The sequence below is a fragment of the Chelonoidis abingdonii genome, chromosome 15 (genome assembly GCF_003597395.2).
Source record: "Chelonoidis abingdonii isolate Lonesome George chromosome 15, CheloAbing_2.0, whole genome shotgun sequence".
In the NCBI taxonomy this organism is placed as follows: domain Eukaryota; kingdom Metazoa; phylum Chordata; order Testudines; family Testudinidae; genus Chelonoidis; species Chelonoidis abingdonii.
In genome coordinates this window covers 36,262,859-36,278,030 of record NC_133783.1, presented here as the reverse complement: position 1 = coordinate 36,278,030, position 15,172 = coordinate 36,262,859, and the positions used below count along the sequence as shown (strand labels likewise).

At 46.0% G+C, this 15,172-nt stretch overlaps 1 protein-coding gene across 1 annotated transcript; it reads left to right on the top strand.

The window, feature by feature from the left end:
* Positions 1-10,177: 10,177 nt before the first annotated feature.
* Positions 10,178-12,409, top strand: LOC116820691 (uncharacterized). The gene is made up of 3 exons (XM_032773344.2): positions 10,178-10,454; positions 11,093-11,331; positions 11,413-12,409. Exons 1-3 carry the CDS (start codon positions 10,178-10,180, stop codon positions 11,719-11,721), a joined length of 825 nt encoding a protein of 274 aa, XP_032629235.1. The 3' UTR covers positions 11,722-12,409.
* The last annotated feature ends 2,763 nt before the right edge of the window (positions 12,410-15,172 follow it).

The window sequence follows — 15,172 nt, the reverse complement described above, 5'->3', positions numbered from 1 at the left end:
CCAGCGCTGGATTCGCTACACCCGTAGCAGACCAGGAGTACAGCCAGCGCTGCAGCCAGGGAGTTGCAGCGCTGGCTGAGCTTTGTAAGTGCGGACACCGAGTAAGTTGCAGCGCTGTAACCCCCTCACCAGCGCTGCAACTTGCAAGTGTAGCCAAGGCCTAAGATAAAGCATCCCTGCTTCAACCTCAACCTTCTACCTCATAAACACATCAGTTACACCATTTATGCTTATTTACATCTGTAAATGTCCGCTGTTGGGGTTTTGCCCCTCCCCGGGGCAGCTAGAAGTCAGGCTGCCTCACTAAACGAGTCCGGTGCATTAGTGAATTAGCTGGGTGGGTCAGGAAACAGCCAGGAGCTCAGGCTCTCAGGCAGGGGCTGAGCAAACAGTCTTGTATTGGAAGCCCAGGCCCTAGGTCAGGGCGGGGAAATAAACAACAGTTCAGAGCTCAGACCCTCAGGCAGCGGCTGAGCAAATGGTTCAGTAATTTAAGCCTAGGCCCTCGGTCAGGGCAGGGCAACAAACAACAGTTCAGGGCTCAGACCCTCAGGCAGGGACTGAGCAAACAGTTCAGTAGTTAAGCCCAGGCCCTAAATCAGGGTGGGGCAGCAAACTACAGTTCAGGGCTCAGACCCTCAGCCGGGGCTGAGCAAACAGTTCAGTAGTTTAAGAAGCCCAGGCTCTTGGGCCTGAGCATCGGGGCAAGGGGGAGACTGCCACCCGGGAGTGAGGTGGCAGGGGGGATGCAGGCCCACCCACTCCTCTACGTCCCAGCCTGGGGCCCTAACAGCAGCAGGCAGCCTGTTGCTGTGTCAGTGGGGATCCTGGACGCAACATACTGACATTGGCTCTGGGTGTGCTGCAGCCAGACTAGGGTCGGCTGCCCCTGGGCTATTTCTGACTCCCCCTCTACCAGTACCTGTATCTCAGCGGCATCTTCCACAGAGTCCCACACCATGGGCTCGTTGGGATACTGGGCAAGGGGTAAACTTGGCAGCTCCTCTTGGTCCCTTTGCACTGGTCAGGTTACTGGCTTTTCTGGCATCTGGTTGGCATCCAGCCTCCATAGGTAGGGCCAGTCCTCAGGTCGGTCACAGGTGGCAGGAGTCTCCCCAGTGGGAGCTGGGGCATCAGCATCTGGCCTCTCCAGCAGCCAGACCCCTTCTGAGCCCTAGGGTTGGACTCTTATACTTCCTGCCCTGAGCCTTGACCTCTGGGTGGCGAGTGCAGGCTCCAGTGACTTTGTCCACTTTGGCATCCATAAGGGCTTGTCCCTCTCTGGGGTGGCTGGGAGCCAGGCTGCCTCACTACAACATCATTTATGTTGCCTCTGAATTTGGCACTGAGAGCAGAGTGCACCCGGGAAGATTGAGAGTTAATGAGTGGGAGGAGATAACTGGAAGAGGAAATAGAAACAGAATATGGTAAGAAAGAAAAAAGAATGGGTGGGAGGTGGGGAACCAGATTAAAAAATGGAGTGAAGACAAATGAAAGCAAGAAAGATGAGAAAAATGAACTAGAAAGATAAGAGGAAGATAAAAATGTATTTTCATTTCATATGGCTATGTGCTAGCCTATGATTTAGGGGCAGCTCAAGGATAAGATTTATCATTGGGGAGAGAAGAGAAGAGTCAATAAAATGTTTTAATCTATAGGACCAATGGAATTTGAAAGAGCACTGGCTGATATTGGCCAGCATGGGCACAGGGAGTGATAAATGATGTAAGCAGTGCCAGATCTGGCTCCATGTTCTATAGCTGACTTCCTGTTGCTCAAATGCTAGTTCTAAACTCAAGACAAATAAAAATTAGTACTGAAAGTGGAAAGTTACTTTCAGGGGTGACATGTGTTACTAACTGCACAGCTATATTTCTGTGTAATATTCCTTTTTTAAAAGGCAATTGGGTAAGTAACTAAAGAATATCTTTAATCTTATTCAAGCCACCAGGTAGATCTATCTTAAGGTACTTTGCTAAATGTAATTTTAGAAGAATTTGTCACGGAAACTTTGATCCTTCAGCAAATACTGGCAAAACAAAGCAACCAACCACCACCTTGATTTAATGTATTAGCTGAAGGAAGACTCTTTTTGTTATCCCTTATAAAAGATGTCAGAGGATGAAAGTGAAATGTGTGGTCTCTCATTCACATTCCTAGTCCATGTCCTCTGAATTGGTAATAGACTGGGTGGGATTTTTGTGTGTAAATTTCCCTTTGTAGATACATCTGATATCACCATCTGGAAACCAATATAGGTACAACCCAGTTCCTAATGCATGGATGTGCACACAGCAATTAAACCTTGTGTGTATTAGGAAATGGATCAATTTCTGACAATTGTTTTCTTGCTGACTGGTTCCCCCTGAGCCAGTGCTGAAATTGTTTAATTGATAGTCTAGACACACAGAAACTGACTCCATGATTTTGACAGCGTATGGAAAACAGGTGTGTTCTGGCTGTGTGCTAGCACAGAAGCTCTGTCTGCTCCTGCCCTCCACCCCCAACTACACAACAATAACTGTGTTTAAATACTGTCTTAGCCCTAGCATGTTATAGCTTTTCTTCTTCCTTTTAAAAAGAACAGGAGTACTTGTGGCACCTTAGAGACTAGCAAATTTATTTGAGCATAAGCTTTTGTGGGCTACAGCTCACTTCTTCGGATGCTGTAGCCCACAAAAGCTTAAGCTCAAATAAATTTGTTTGTCTCTAACGTGCCACAAGTACTCCTGTTCTTTTTGTGGATACAGACTAACACGGCTGCTACTCTGAAACCTTCTTTGTTTGCAGTTTAAACAGAAAAAATATGCCTGCTACTTTAAACCAAGGAAGTGGTGGATTCTCTATCTTCTGATGTCTTCAAATCAAGAGTGGATATCTTTCTGGAAGATAGGCTTTAGCTAAACCCAAGTTTCTGTGTTCAGTACAGGAGCAACTGGGTAAAATTTAATGGCCTGTGATATATACGAGGTCAGACTAGATCAGTGGTTCTCAACCAGGGGTACGTGTACTCCTAGGGGTACTTAGAGGTCTTCCAGGAGGTACATCAACTCATCTAGTTATTTGCTTAGTTTATAACAGGCCACATAAAAACCACTAGCAAAGTCAGTACAAACTAAAATTTCATAGACAATTTGTTTATACTGCTCTATATACTATACACTGATTTGTTTTATAATTATATGGTATAAATTAGAAAGTAAGCAGTTGTTAAGCAATAATGTGTTGTGACACTTTTGTATTTTTGTGTCTGCTTTTGTAAGTTTTTAAGTGAGGTAAAACTTAGAGTACACCAGACAGATCAGACTCTTGAAAGTGGTACAGTAATATAGGACTAGATGATCTAATGGTCCCTTCTGGCCTTCAACTCTATGTAAAATCATGTTTGAATCAGGGATTAGCACCACCATGTTGCGTGATGGACACCTGGCAAAATTACCAGTCTTAGTGATGGACAGTGGCGAGGGAGAAAGAGGGGGCTCCGGGCTCAGGCAGGGGGTTGGCGTGTGGGAAGGGGTATGGGCTCTGGGCTGGGGGTGTGGGTTCTAGGGAGGGGCCATAAATGAGGAGTTCAGAGTGCAGGAGGAGGGGGCTCTGGGCTGGAGCAGGAGGTTGGGGGTGTAAGGGCTCCAGCTGGGGATGCAGGCTCTGAGGTGAAACTGGGGATGAGGGGTTTACGGTGCAAGCAGGTGCAGGCTGGGAGCCGAGGAGTCAGTGCTCGGGGACGGTGCCTACAGAGTCTCCTGGCCACGCCTCTGCCTGCTACAGCAGGGACAGGGAGCCATCTGAGGTGAGTGCCCCCATGGACCTCACATTTTTTACCATGCACATTTGTGTCCATGTACAGACACATTGCCAAACCCTGGTTTGAATCCTGGTAAATGACTAGGTCCAAACACATGCCCACGCTGGTTGTTATATTTACAGCGTCCCTGGAGGAAATTTTCCCACAGGTTCCCCTTAACCCCTGGAAGCAACACCAAGAACCTGACAAGAGAGAGGCCATTGGAGCTGATGACATTTTAAGTAGGGTTTTGATATAGATCAGTTACAGGCACAGTGAAGTATCAGGGGTAGTCATGTTAGTCTGTATCCACAAAAACAACAAGAAGGCCGGTGGCACCTTAAAGACTAAGATTTATTTGGACATAAGCTTTTGTGGGTAGAAAAAAACCTTACTTCTTCAGATGCACCGTGAGACATTTTTATTATCATCTCTCCATTGGCATTTGGTTTGTCTCCTGGTATTTCTGTCAGCATTTGGTCTGTCCAATCCCCTATGGAAAACTCCTCCTCTTTCTGTTCAGGAGGAGAGATCAGACAAGTGACTGGTGAAGGGGAGGTCAGTTCAAGGGCCCCTTGTCCCCTTTAGCGACGTTCAAACCTTTTCACCATATTTATTTCCTATGGGGCTAGTCCTCAGAACTAAGTGGGGCTGGAGAATGATTCCAGGTCAGAAGCCGCAGCGCTTTACTAGCGACCTTAACCCTGCAGCCCCATGTAGTCAGGCTGCAGATAGGAGTAGGGATTTTTCCACCCGCTGCCCACCATGCTTGGCCGTACGCCCGACGCCTGCACCACGCCCATGGATTTGCCTGGGAGAGGCACAAAAGCAGGCGAACGGCTCGCATTGGGCCTGAACGTTGCCCTGTATCTGCATCGTTGCAGCTCTGAGCAGCGCTGCCCTGAGGGGGCCCAGGGTTTAGCTGTTGCCCCAGGGATTACACGCCGCCAGTGGTGGGCAGCGGGTGAGGAAATCGCTGCTCCCCTCTGCAGCCTGACTGCAGGGGAAACCTGGCACCGCCGAGCTGGTCCCAGCGGCCCCGGGCCCTTTGTGGGTCTCTTTGCAAGGGGCGGTCCTGGGGCTGCTCGCGGTACTGGCCGAGGGGAGGTTTCCCCGGCTCCCGATCCGGCCGGCGTAGCGCTCTGCTGCTCCGAGGAGGAGGAGGTTTCATTCTCCCTCCCTCCAGTCCTGGCTGCGGCTGGAAGACCGCGGGGGGGGAATCGGCTCCTTCAAAGCCGCAGCGCAAGCCGAGATCAAAGAGGTCAGCCTCGCACCTCAGCGGGGCCGGGGGCAGCCCGTGAAGTGCCCTGGTGGGGCGGGGACCTGTGAGCTGGAAGCTGGGGAGCCCATTAGCTAACAAAGGCCGAAGCTCTTGTCCTTGGGCCCACCACATTATCAGCCTATTAGTAGGAATCCCAGGGAATAGCCACTGCCAGGGAGCCTCGGGGTAATGGCGTTGGAAAGACAAAGGGGGGGCCCAGGTGCCCTGTGCTTAGACGGGGGCGGGGTACAGCAATTAAACAGCTTTATTCTCCCAGTAACCCTGCAGCAAGCGCGCCCTAGAGGGGGATCTGGCTAATCTCACCTATAACTGTCCGCCTCTAGCACAGCCGCTGCTCCCAGTCCCGGATCCCACAGACCTCTGAGGCCGGAGAATGGGGCACCCAACGTCCTAGGTTGTAAAGTTAAAGATGCTGCGAGGCTCCCCATTTACCCTCAGACAAAAGGGCCCTTGGCTTGGCTTTGCATTGCGGATCCCAATCAGTGCCTTTGATCTGCGGGGCTAAAAGGAAGTTGGCTGTTAATATTTTTCAGCAGCGGCAGCGCCGACGTCCCGGAGAGAGCTATGGGCTATTACATGACCATCTGCATAAAATATTGGAATCGTAACCATGAAAATGAGCAGCGCTTTCATTCCTGTACGCTCCGGAGAATGACCATGCAGCTTGCAGACGAGCATAAAAGAGGGACCCAGTCCTGCCCTCATTCAAAGACATGGCAAAACTTCATTGGGAGCAGGATCAAGCCCCAAGAATGATTCTGAGTGTAAAGATAAGTCAATTGATGGAAAACATCTCGTGTATCGTCATAAAAGCCACCAGTTAAATATTCAAAACAGGTTGTATTTGAATGTTGCCAACTGGTACACACACAAAAAGAGCTAAACATGTGCCAAATAATAAATAAAAATAGAACCAAGGTGATTTTTAATAAATAACACAGTATAAGCAACAAGTTCAGCAGGTGGCTGTTAACTGTTGTAATATTCATTATACCTGGAAGTCATCCAAACTGTAACTAGCATAAGTAAGCACCCTTCCTGTAGGTTGTGCATTACAATTTATTTAATATTATACCTTTGTTCCAATTGACTAGTTTGTGCCCCTTTGCACACTCTGCATTTAACACACAATCTTTTGGCTGAAACAGTTGTTTTAATAGATTTAAACTGCATTTATAAATGTAACTGGTGTTAAAATTTGTAAACAAAACAAACCAGATACATCAGGGGATGCTAAAAGTCTCACTCAACTGTCATTTTTAATTCCATATAATATACAATATGTTGTGTGCTCTCCAACAATTTACCATTGTAATTATGATTTGACAATGGGCAGGTTAAAAAGAAAAAGGCTTGCATATAAAACACATGCAGTGTCTGGAGAATGGAAATATTTCTCTTATGGGGCCAGGGATTAAATAGCTTCATGTCCTAACTTGCCCTATTTGTGAGGCACAATGAGAGTGAATCACTCAAAGGCGGGGGGGTGGGGGGGAGATTTAAAATGAAAAGTAATGCCAGAAAAAAATACAACACTTTTCTTTTTAATTTTCAGGTGAATTTAGTCGGAGTGAAAGAAGGTGTCCTACTGAAACTCTCAAAGAAAACTAATTATCCCCAGGACAGGTACACAATACACAGTAACAGTCCAGGCTTTCCCAACCCTCACTTCCAGAGAGCACTTCTGGTCCACATAAATTAATAAAACTTAATGAAGGGACTCAATTTCAATACTATCTATTTGTAGCTCGGGTGGCACCTCATATTCTTATCTGTACGGCCTCCACCTCCCCCTAAAATTTCCCTACATTCATACTCTGAGCGGGTTCATGTAATACCATGGTGAAATGTTGGCACTAGAACTGGTTGAAAAATAAGTATGTCTTGTGAAAAATGTTAGCATGACAAGGTTGATGAGGTAATAGCTTTTATTGGGCCACCTTCTGTTGGTGAGGAGAAGGAACAGTTGGTACAATACAAGATCCATCACTCATCCACCTAGGCTCTCTTAACATCCTGGGACCAGCATGGCTGCAACAACACTTCATACAACAGTGAAAAATGACATTTTCTGATTTTTTGATTGAAAAATCTCTTAATTTTTTGGTTTTTGCTTTTCCCCCTGAAAAGGGGGATGGAAAGGAAGAAAAGGGGATAGTGAGACCTGAAATGTGAGAAAGGGGGGAAAGGAGGCAAAAAGAGGAAGGCAAAAATTTGCAGATGAGGGTCTTTTTTCTTTTAAAGAATAGTTACGTGAAGATATTTGGTTTGTGAAAAAGGCCATTTCTCATTGAACTGGATTTCAAAGAATTTTGGCCAGCTGTAGCTAGCACCCATTCTCACAATTGCTGTCACAAGTTGAGACATTTAGGTCTGGAGAAAACTAATGTAGACACACGCTAAAGCCCTGTCTACAACAGAAATGTTCATAATCATCTTTAGTATGTATGTAATAGGGTGCCATTGTTACCTATATTTGAAGCTGTAACGTAGGCTGGGTTTAAGCATTTGAATACTGTTCCGGTTAGCCTTTCTTAGGAGGCAGATTCAGTCTATCTAGTTTTAAATATGGGTTGAGTGGAGATTATGGAAGATGGCAAATGATGCTTACATAGATCCCTACCTAAGCTGGAGCACAGGCTGTTGTTTGCCCTGAAGGTTTTGTGGAAAACCTCCCATTTATTTTTCTTCTTTTTTTGGTCATTTTCACAATAATTTTACATTTGCCATTATGCACATCGTGTATCCATTTAATCAAGAAAAATGCTAATTAATTCAACCCTCAGTAGAATATTTGCTATCAAAATGCCCTTGCTATGGTCTGGTATCCACTTCTCTGCCTACATTATGTTTCATACACCTAGCCAAGCAAGTTTTGTGTTCCCATCTTTGTTGTAGCACTGGTAAATTTTAAAGTGAGAGATGGGACAAATATTATCCAGGCTGTACAAAGATGGGGAATCCAAGGCATAGAAAGGTTTGAGGGCTAGACTGAAGCACTTGGCCACAGAAGCCACAATTAAAATCCGGCCCCAGTGCACTAGATGGTCTAAAAACATGTGCAAAGACACAATTCCTGCTCCAGTGAGTTTATAGTTTAAGTAGATAAGTGACCTAGGGATAATGATGCAATCAAATAGAGAAAGCATTTTAAATTTTAAATATATATGTAAATTATGTATATAGCATATTAAATAGATAAAGTGTCAATGATCCTCACATAGCCAGCACTGATTGGTACAATTTGCATAGGCAACTTAGTAGAGGTGAGTCTTGAAGAGTTATTTGAAGGAGAGTGTAGAGGCCTTAAAGAGTGGTGCAGGATAGGAATTCCTTGCATAAGGAGCAGTGTGGAAGAAAACAGAGATTTGTGTGAAATGCTGACAAACCAGCAGAGCAGAGTAGGACAATGTGAACAAGTAGGCAGGGGCAGAGCTGTGAAGGGTCTTAAAAGTCAAGTTTGAACTTCATGCAGTGAGTTAAGTGGAGGGATTCAAAAAGGGGGGTGAAGTGCCAGGAGCACTGGGAAAGGAGAATGCTTTTACCAGCTGTTTTGAATGGACTGGAAGATGTGCTGTAGATTTCAGGGAGGTTGCAGTAAATAAGATATAAGACGATAAGGGTCTGGGCAGGAGTCACTGAAGATAAACCCTTCCCTTACAGATTTGTTTGGCGGAGATGGTGGCATTGTCAACAGTGACAGAAATGACAGATCAGGAGATGTTAAACTGAAGTGAATAATGAGAAATCCAGTAAGTGTGTCAGAGTAACAGGCCAAGTTTCAGGATTTAATGTAGAAATCAGAAGTGGAAAGATACATTGGAGTGAGGGTAGCTATTGAAATTGAGCAATCAGAGGAGAGCCCACAGAAGGAGGGTATAGACAGAAGAGCAAGAAAACAAGGACAGTGGGGGAGGGGGAGGTACAGAGGTCCTTCCCAAGGAGTATCTGAAGGGACAGGTAAGAATAGAAGGAGGAGATGAAGCTTCTTAAATGTTTTAGAAACCTTATTTACTTTACATACAACAATAGTTTAGTTATATATTATAGACTTATAGAAAGAGACCTTCTAAAAAAATTAAAATGTATTACTGGCACGCAAAACCTTAAATTAGAGTGAATAAATGAAGACTCGGCACAGCACTTCTGAAAGGTTGCTGACCCCTGTGGTAGACCATAGAAATCCCGGTGAAGTCAAAAGGAGTTCTGTGCATGAAGAGTGTGTAGAATTGGATTTCATCCCACAGCTAAATACTAATGGCTGTTGTAGCAAACAAGCACTATGCCCAGCAATAAGATGTTTGTACTGGGCCCACCCTAAAGCCCCAGCCCTGCAATTTGTTGTGTGTGTGAGCAAATCCCATATTGAAGTCAATAGGGCTCTGTGAGAGTGCAGCAGTCTGACTGCACAGAGTCAAATCCAGGATCTAGTGTCTAGATTGCCAGCCCTTTAGGGCAGGGACTTTTTCTTATATATCCATACAGCAGCGTGTTCCCCTCCACCCTGTCAAAACAGTCCAAGTAAAACAGTGGCTCATAATTAGCTGTTAAAACATATACGCATAAAACTTAACAGACCTAATTTCTGGACTTGTAAAATCTCAAACTTAAATTAGACCTGTGGAAACCTTAACTGGTACTCCGTTGTCTGCAGAAAGTAGAAATTACCAATTCACTCAAGTATAGTTTTCTTAAAATATGAATTGAATAAAGTACATTTCTAAACACTCGATACGTTTAGAGAAAAGCTCTTTAAATTCCCGATTGTCTTTTGAAGCTTCTGTGAGTTCAAGCAATAAGTGCCATTTACACAGGGATAGGATGTAACAAGTATTGTAAATCACTTACAACAGAGTTCACTAATCTATTGGCAGACATTGTGGAGCCAACCCTAACCGAGCTTTGGAAAATGTGTGAACAGCATCTTTTGTGAGGGAGACCTGATGGCAATTAGACGATACTTATCTGGGCCTTTGATGTTTGTTTACATAAACAACATTTTCCTTGAGACTCCCTTTATAAAAGAAGCAACCCAGAGAGAGGAATTCTCTGACTCTGCTGCTCAAAAATCCATCATCCCCTAGCTTGTGCTGAAATAGAAGACTATCAGGATGACCAAGACCCCTTTCTCTGTAGAGTGGCTTTCCCAGAGCAGCCAGGATACCTATGAACCACAGCAAAGGCCCAGTAGCTACGCAGAAGGCACTCAGGGCAGGAATTTTGCATCACATGGATTGCTCACCCGGGTCGGAAATCCAGTCTGCAGCTCCAGAACAAACCCACAACCGCACCAAACAGGGAAGAAGGGTGAACGTATAAAGACCCTGGACACCTCTTCTAAGAACGACCCCAGGAGTGAGAAGCTTTTGGATTCTTCCTCCTCTATAGGTGATTATAATTGCATCTAGTATTGTGCTTTAAAGACCATCCCAATGAATGCTTGCCCTTGTTATCTCTTCAGTGAGTAGAGGGAGGGAGGAGAGTTGAGTTATAACAGTGAGTAGAGGGAGGGAGAATTGTTCATTATTCTTTGCTAAGTGTATTAGGACACAAAGGGTGAAATCCTGGCCCCACTGAAGCCCGTGGGAGTTTTGTCGCTGACTTCAGTAGAGTTGGGATTTGACCCAGGGGATGTTTTTAAGTGACCGGGCATAGGATGGGGAGTCGGGACTCTTGAGTTTAATTTCCCCGACTACCGCAGGTTCCATATCTGACAGTGGGCAAGTCATCTGATCTCCCTATGCCAGCCTCGACGGGGAGTCCTTTGGTTTGACCGTGGTAAGACGCTTGGAGAGCCTATGGGGCCAGGAGATACGTGGGTGCAAGACACTAGCTGAGCCCTTCTATTTAGGAGATAAGAATCGCCCCGGAAAACTGCTTGATTTCCGTGCCAGGAAAAGCCTTTGTCATCTGCCTGCAGCTGTGTCCTTCAGTGGTGTATAATGCCCGAGGGATGCATGAGCCCTGCAGCCCCCCACTGGAGTGCTCTGAGCGGGGCTGACCTGGTTCCTCTCTGTGCCCAGCAGCAACACCAGCCGCAGCCAAGCGGGCGTGGAGCGCCGCGGAGTCCGGTTCCGACTGGGAGAGCGGCCGCTCGGAGTGCCTGTCCCCCGAGGAGCCCGGCGGCAGGGGCAGCCGCCGCTTGCGCACCGCCTTCAGCGTGGAGCAGATCAGCACCCTGGAGAGCTCCTTCAAGCGCCACAAGTACCTGGGCTCCGCCGAGCGCCGCAAGCTGGCCGCCAAGATGCAGCTGTCCGAAGTGCAGGTGAGCGGGCCGGGCGGCTGGCTGGAGGCAGGGCCGGGCTCTCCGGGGGCGCCTGGGTGACACTCTTTCTTCTCCCCACAGATCAAGACCTGGTTCCAGAACCGGCGCATGAAGCTGAAGCGGCAGCTGCAGGAGATGAGGCCGGAGCCCTTCTACAGCCCCGTACCCTTCGGAGCGCGGCCCCTGCCCCTGCACTACGTCTACCCGGCTCAGCAGCAGCTCTTGGCTCACCTCCCCAGGCAGGAGGCTGTCCCCGCCAGCTTCGCCTTCCCAGCACTGCCAGCCTCTGCCCTGAGCCCCGCCAGCACCTTCCGGGCGGAGCCAGGCTTTTGGCAGGCGCCCTGCTTTGTGGGCTACAGAGACTCCAGGGCCTTCTTGTTGCCCATTTGAACCCGCTGAGCTGGCCTGTGACTCAGAAAAGGATTTGCACTAACTCTGGCTCTGCGGGTCGCCTAGGTCTGTACCTGCCTGCTGTGTTTATGATGCGATCCCCTGGTACATAAGGACAATATTTTATATGGACACTTACGTGAGAATAATGGGGTCGAGTATTAATATAATGTGGAACCATCCAAAAAAAATGAACACTTGCCAGCTTTCACTCTACTTCCTTGCACAAGACCTCGGGAGCCCTTACTTGCCATAACCCTGAACACAGCCTCTTTCTTTCCTTCCTTCTGCCTTGCCTCCTAAATTCAGGATGTCAACTAATCTGCTGCAAAGCCCTGACCCAAACCCAACTCTTCCCTTCCATGGGCCCAGAATAGGCTCCTATATAGATTTGCAATCTGAGCTGGTTTAATAGTCTCTGCCTGGATACCACCTTTTAAGGAAGCGGGTTGAGAGTTTAAGAATAATAACCTGGAGAAACTCAATACCCTGCCTAACCACCCAGCAGCCAGCAGAGTGTTGAACCTTGCAGTATGCACACAATGGGTCAAATCATGTACTCATGGCAAAATTCCCATTGACTGCAATGGACTTGACTGTGGCCAGGATTTCACACTATGTTGAGTTTTAGTGCTGCTGCCTGATCCTTGTTACAGAGGCCCCTATACTTGCCCTGTTCTGGTTAAAACTGTTAACTATTCTAGACACTCCATCATTATCCAATTTAAATTACTAGGAGAGAAATCCTAGGTCCATTGAAGTCAATGGCAAAACTCCTACTGAGTGACTTCAGTGGGGCCAGGTTTTCACCACAGGGAAGTTTGCTACTGACACAAACAGGAACAAGATTGGGCCCTATGTCTTCATCTACTCCCTGGGTGGTTCTGCTTCTATTTTATTTAATCTGACAGCACTAATATATAATGACCATAGGATTCATTTTCAGCTTTATTCATGCATCTAAAATAAAATCAGCTTCCTACATTTAAGCATACATTGATAAGTCTAAGAGATCTGTCCAGAATCGGGCCTGCAGCTCTTATTCACATGAAAAGCAGATAGCTACATCAGTAGGATTAGTCTTGTTCAAAATAGATGTGCAGGAAAAATAGAGGTTTGTGGATTTAAATATACTTCTGGGCTATAAGAAATAAGCCTAGGGGTTTGCCTGCTATTAGTGTGATCTTTTAAGAAATCAAAAGCAAAATGAGTGGATTTGATTGAGGAAAATGTTTTGAATGCAACCTAAATTAGTTGTAGATTTAAAGTTATTTCTGAAATGCAAAATTTGTCCTCCTGAAGTAGCTACATTGACTTTCATCTTCCTTCTGTTGATCAGTCTTCTGGGATTATGAATTGTACCTCTTAAATGCATGAATGTATTAAGATATCTCCAAGGAAGCTGTCATATGGTAGATTTCTTATCAGGGCTAAAGCAGCCAAATTTTAAGGAGGGTCAAACAGTCAATGTCTAAAAATATGGATGTTTACATGAAAGCCTCTAAATTTATCTGCTTTATTGTGTCTGTTATGTAGTCATGGGATTATTGCTTTACAGGCAAAGACTGGAGTAACTCACTAAAAGGCATACACATGGAACTCAGCTTCAAAATGCTTTTTTTGGATGGGGTGGGTGGTTTCTGCTTTTCCTGCCTGGAAAAAACCTGAAGTTTGAAGGTGTTAGTGAATTGCATAATTTGCCTGCCCTCAAGACCCACCCACCTAGTAATTATTTCCCCAGTCTCATCTGAAGGATGAGGAGCCTCCTGGCTGTTGGTCTCACTGGCAGAGAGGAGATAAAACATGGTTGAAAGAAGGGGGAAAGGGGAGACAACTGAAAGGAAAAAAACAGGAGAGGAGAAGGTGTTGAAGCAAAAATGAGTCAGAAAACCTGACTGGAGAGGGAGAGCGCGCACCCCGCCCTAAACAGGTAGTGCTGCTGGGGGAGGGGAAGACATGGGAGTGGTAAACAGGAAACTCCATCACCAGGGCCCATAACACAAGTTTACAAGGTCCTTGGGAAGAAGCCACTGCGAGAGTCTCAGATTTCTTATTTTATGAAAATGCCCCTAGGCTGTCTGGCTTTCACAAAACATTTTATGAAGAAACACGACTCATGGAAGCTCCCCTAGAAATTCAAAATCGGGAGCAAATCCTCCTTCCCACAGCATCTCCTTCTCTTCCCCCACCCCAGTTTCATTCTGAAATAGCTGAGTTAGCCATTGCAGTAGCTACTGGTTGCAATGGCTTCTGAAGAGGAATAAAAAATAATTGCAAGGGTCTAGCTATTGAGTAGCTGTGGAATCTGACTGCTTATAAAGGTATTACACTTTTCATGTTATCTTCCTCATCTCCAACATTTCACATACGGGGCAGTAAAGCTACTTTTTCAAACAGCTCCTAGCTAGCTGCCCCTACAGCACCTGAGGCCAGAGGTGCTGGAACAATTTCTGTTCCAGCACCTCTGTAGTGGGGGTGCTGAAAGCCATTGAACCAAACTGTAAACCCTGTGTATGATGGAAACCACCTGAAGTCATGGGGTGCGGGAGCACCCCTACTGCCAGTACCTATGCCTAAGGCCTCCTTTTATTGTCTAATGGGCTTTTGACCTTTGTCTTCCTAGGAGGGCCCCTGTAGAAGTAGGCTTGAGTTAGAAACGCAGGAGAGTTTGATCACAGTGCAAATAATCACATACAACCATATCTGGTTTTATAATGAACTCACCATTATTCACAAACTAATTAGTAGCAACTGCTCAGTCCCAGTTTCCCTGCCCCTACCAGGACCTAAAACTATATCATACAGTAATATAACCCCAAGCATATTGCCTTGCTATGGGATGCATACATACAATTACATTCCCAGCATTCTCCCTTCAACGACAAAATCATACGGGTGGGATAACACCCCATCGTTCTCGATTCCCTGTGTGTGTGTTGCATGCACGCACATTGTTTGCACTTGTGGTAATTACATCCAGGAAGCTGGAAATATTCATATTTGATAGATACGTTTCATAGTTTAGCTGTAAGAGTTAGGCCTGGGTGCGTGAAAACAATGCAGCATATCATTGTGCGTTGCAATGATTCCTGAACGAGAGTCCTTTTGTCGTCGTTCTGGGGCGCTGGGAGGAAACTACTGCGGAAAAGAAAGACAGGGCAGAAACACCCTGTCACCAGTTAAAAAGGTGCTAATGAGCACTTTGCATAATGACTATTCAACAACCGCCTTGAAATCTTTCAGCATTTGGCAACATTAACTAGAAACGGTGGCCCGATTTATGCCAAAATCTGCCTATATGAGATACTTTTACCTGGTTAAACTTCCGAGGGTAATATAGCAATTGTGGCATCCACCTGACAAATACCAGTTGTATCTGGTAACATCTGTTTTAACTAAACATCTCGAGAAAGAGTGAGTTTACGTGAAACAGAACGGTGCAAATAAGTTC

Excerpts from the sequence above, each read along its gene's own strand:
- LOC116820691 (XM_032773344.2), top strand. The coding sequence starts at position 10,178 with ATGACCAAGACCCCTTTCTCTGTAGAGTGGCTTTCCCAGAGCAGCCAG. Across the intron at positions 10,455-11,092 it reads GGATTCTTCCTCCTCTATAG|CAACACCAGCCGCAGCCAAG; the intron begins GTGATTATAATT and ends TGTGCCCAGCAG. Across the intron at positions 11,332-11,412 it reads TGCAGCTGTCCGAAGTGCAG|ATCAAGACCTGGTTCCAGAA; the intron begins GTGAGCGGGCCG and ends TTCTCCCCACAG.